The following is a 4,359-nucleotide window of genomic DNA, read 5'->3' as shown; positions in this document are numbered from 1 at the left end:
CACTGTTAAATTAGGGACGGCTAGCGCAGATAGCCCTCGTGTAGCTTTGCGCGAAATTCAAAACAAACAAGGATAAAGATAATTAAAAAAAAACAACTAAATAACAGTGACTTGTACATGGGGATGACTGGGTGAGTTCAAGCCCTTACCCCTTGTGTCTCTGTCATAAAAATTGTCAACAACTACGAAAAGATGCACCTAATTACACACCTTGCTTACTGCGAATTATCAGGAAAAAACATATTTCAGCTTTAGAATGAATGGATAATAGGAACTTGTATGATTTTACAGTAAAAAAAATGATAATTATGATATGCTATTAAGAAGAGTTCACAGTTTAGTTTTTGATCATAAAAGTGATTATAGTCTTAATAACAATCACCCCCAAAGAAAAATATAAAAATACACTTGCCTTACATTGCTTGAAAAGTGTTATTTTTTTTGTCAACGCGACCCCGTCCATTCAATGTCCTCATTTATAGTTTTTAATTCAATGTTGGATATATTTTTATGATTTGTAATCTTCATAAATAATTTCATGGAGATAACTTCGAAGATTGTGAGAATAAAAATAATTAGTAATTGGACTTATCATTTTCATCTCGCTTTTAATCAGTTAAGAAATAACATTATTTTTCTGGGAAAAAAAATACAGCATTCCGTTTGTGTTCCAGCTGGATTAGATACAAACACACACGGTGGGACAGCGGTAAGTCTACGGACGTACTATGCTAAAATCCGGAGTTCGATTCCTTGCGGTAGACACAACAGATAGCCCAATGTGGCTTTGCTGTAAAACAACCACACGCACACACACAACATACGAAGGTCACGATATTTGTTTTTTTTTTTTTAGTGAGTGGTGGAAAATAACAAAAAAATTATTAGTGTATAACTTCAAGATTTATTGTTAAAATACTGCACTGAGTTAGTGTATTCTCTATGCAGAAGGCTGACTGTACTTTATAAGAACGATTTGTATATATACTGTTGCATTTTCATGACGCCGCATATACTATCCACGGTCCTACAGCCGAAACTTTTAGTATCTATCTATCTATGTATATATATTGGAAATGATTATAGAAAAACGCACGTAATTCACTACAGACGTCACAAACAATCAGTGGTTACAATTATATAAGCTCATATAGCCTTAATAAATCCATATCAGGACTTTGTGCAGGTCAAGCAGTGGTTGTGAGTGTTCTAGCTTTTTGCTTCTAGGTATCATTTCACAATATTTGCTGCATGCTTTGGATCACTGACTTCTTTGGAAAATGAATCCTCGCCCAACGTATCTTTTTCCTGTGGAAATGACATGATATATGAGAATTGGCTTGTAACTGTCATGGTGCCATCAATTTTATGTATATTTCTAACACCATTGGTTAAAATTCAGCCCATACTTGTATTGGCCCCTCACTGTAAATGTTGTATGTTGACCGGATAACTTCTCTTTGCCACTGAATAAACGATTATCGATTGTTGCCAAACAATTTAAGTGTGAATTAATCTATAAGGAACAACCTTCTCCAGCTTTGCTCACCCCATTACCGGAAGTATGACGTCCACTTCAGTCGTTAGGTTTGGTTATTCCTCCTAAGCAGTAGTTTATGAGCAACTACATATCCATTGAGGTTAATGTGTATCATACTGTTCTGGAGGTAACGTTGTTGCAATGGAAGTTGCAGCGTAATCATGGATATCATATTAAGCAGTATCAATGATGGAAGAATTAGTTCGAAAGGCAGCACAGGACTTAGAACATTCTTGCAAAACGTGATTAGTCCTTAGTATTTACAAAAAAATTTCTTTTACTTTCTCGGTTAATTGAAGGACTCAAACCATGAAATGTTCTAATGTCTAAGCGGGTCACATTTTTATTTTAACCTATATACACGACTAGCTGTTCAAGTGGCCTATATATCAGTACAACTTCTAGGTTACACAGAACTCACCTAACAAGAAGCATGATTAATCGATAAAAATGTGAGATTAATAAACACTGACCTATTCTATAATTAATGTCTAATCTGTATATAGTGATATTTAGTTCCAATGGCGGCATACGTTAACTTTGTGCATTTTTATATGTGTGTGAGAAAAATAGGGGATACGAATGTGCTGGAGGTAAAGAATTTTTTTTTTTGCAATCATAAGTGTTAAGATTTAGTTCGATTTAAAATAAAAAATGGGAGATTAATATAAATTATCTGTGCGATTAAAACACTTGTAGAAAGTTCCGATTATAGAAAAAATGAAGCTTGCTAATTTCAAGTTTTTTAGATGAATAAATATTCGAGGGAAATCATGAAGTACAAAAAAAGGAAAACAACATCAGGTGGAGAAGATATTAAATATTCTTGGTTTTAATGACCAGTGACGATCTTTTATTTGTTTATTTTACTTTCTTTACTCAGAACAAGAACATTTGGTGTAAGTAACCCAACAGTAATTGCAGTACTAATGTGTAGAAATTTATCTTTATAAAATTTACTGAATCTTGAGTCAAGTAATCATCAGTGGTGTGATTATCTGCCTCTCATTACTCTTTTTTTTTTCCCAGATTCCCGCACAGCAGACTGGTTTTTTATGGACTCCTTTGTTCCCACAGCAATCATCATGGGCGCCTATGTTGTATTCATTGTTATAGGATTACAAGTTATGAAGAATAGGACACCATGGAAACTGAGACCTGTTTTAGTTCCGTATAACCTGTTTCTAGTTGTACTGTCAGTATACTTATGTCATCAGGTGTGTGTGTGATGATTTCACGATTATCATTTTCTTCTTTACGTGTACCAATAACATGTCTACATCTATGATTTCCTAAAAATTTGTTTAAGCTTCAGTTTAAAAAATAACACTACCCGAACTTCGAATCAGAGGATTCATGGCTTGTTCCATTTCCTCCAATACCGCGCTACACACTTTGGTCGGGCCCGACATGGCCATGTGGTTAGGGCGCTCGACTCGCAATCTGTGGGTCGCGAATTCGAATCCTCGTCACACCAAACAAGCTCGCCCTTTTAGTTGTGGGGGCGTTATAATGTGACGGTCAATCCCACTATTCGTTGGTAAAATAGTAGCCCAAGAGTTGGCGGTGGGTGGTGATGACTAGCTGCTTTCCCTCTAGCCTTACACTGCTAAATTATGGACGGCTAGCGCAGATAGCCCTCGTGTAGCTTTGCGCGAAATTAAAAAACAAACACTTTGGTTGTGCTGTACGAGCGACGGTTAGATCATGCTAATCTATCAGACAAGAATAACCCAAGTATTGTGGATGATGCTGATGACTAGTTATATTCCCTTTAATCTATCAGCTCAAAATTGGGAACATCTGTGTGCTGATACCGGTTATGTAACTTTGTGCAGTAGTGATAAAACGAAGAGCAGTTAACACACGTACCTACAAGGGCTAGAACATAGTATTAAATAGCTTTAAATAGATAACAAAGAAACAATACACAGAAAAGCTATATCGTTGAATCAAAATACTGTTATAGACGCTGTGATTTAATCCAATCTTCAATTGAGAGTGTTTTCTTATAGCAAAGCGACATCGGGCTATTTGCTGCGTCTACCGAGGGGAATCGAACCCCTGATTTTAGAGTTGTAAATCCGAAGAATTACCGCTGTCCCACCGCTGTCTTCAAGCGATTCTGAAAAATTCTAACCAGCTCCGCTTATGCGTGGCTTTGTCTTCTCTCTCTGTATCCAATGGTTACTGTATTGTCCCCCGGATATGGAAAACCTCGTTCATAATATAACCTATCTATTTGGCTTTGAAAGTAAAACCAAGAAAATTGTATGTATGAATAGTTTAGCATCCTTTGACTTGTAACTAATCTCCATTCATTTTTAACAAGGATGATATTCAAATAATTAATTATCTTTATGATTGGATCATTTTGTTTGTCATCACAAGTTATACTGTTCTAGTAGACTTTATTTTTTATTTTTTTTACGAGATAACATGTTACCATATGTAGGATATCTCAGTAAAATCAATGAACAATAATAATCTGTTATTATTATGATGATGAAATAAGTGGTCGATAAACTTAAATTTGAATTCAAACTACTTTTCTGTGTTGATTTTTTAATGAAAGATTGCTTAGTAATCATTTGTTAAGAACGCTTATTTACTTAAAATAATTAGCATATTATTACTTCATGTTGATAATTTAAGAAATTAAATTCTATTAGATTTAGCAACTTTAAAAAGAAAAAAATTAACTGGTCAACCAACGACAAGATAGAAACGTTTTTTTTTTTGTTTTTGGCCTCAGGCTCAGGTATTTTTTGAGTCATTGATAATATATTGTATTGTTACGTCTCCAACGAAACTTTAAC

At 34.7% G+C, this 4,359-nt stretch overlaps 1 protein-coding gene across 1 annotated transcript in view; it reads left to right on the top strand.

Annotated features, from left to right (window-relative positions):
• The window catches only part of LOC106461328 (elongation of very long chain fatty acids protein 4-like), a 27,213-nt gene that overhangs the window by 5,907 nt on the left and 16,947 nt on the right, over positions 1 to 4,359 (top strand). The window contains exon 2 of the mRNA XM_013921146.2: positions 2,570 to 2,757. Coding sequence (XP_013776600.1) covers positions 2,570 to 2,757 — 188 coding nt within the window. The remainder of the gene's footprint in view (positions 1 to 2,569; positions 2,758 to 4,359) is intronic.

This window comes from Limulus polyphemus, unplaced genomic scaffold, assembly GCF_000517525.1.
Source record: "Limulus polyphemus unplaced genomic scaffold, Limulus_polyphemus-2.1.2 Scaffold934, whole genome shotgun sequence".
NCBI classification, from domain to species: Eukaryota; Metazoa; Arthropoda; class Merostomata; order Xiphosura; family Limulidae; genus Limulus; species Limulus polyphemus.
Note: the sequence above shows the minus strand (reverse complement) of the source record. Positions and strands in the feature narration are given on the sequence as shown.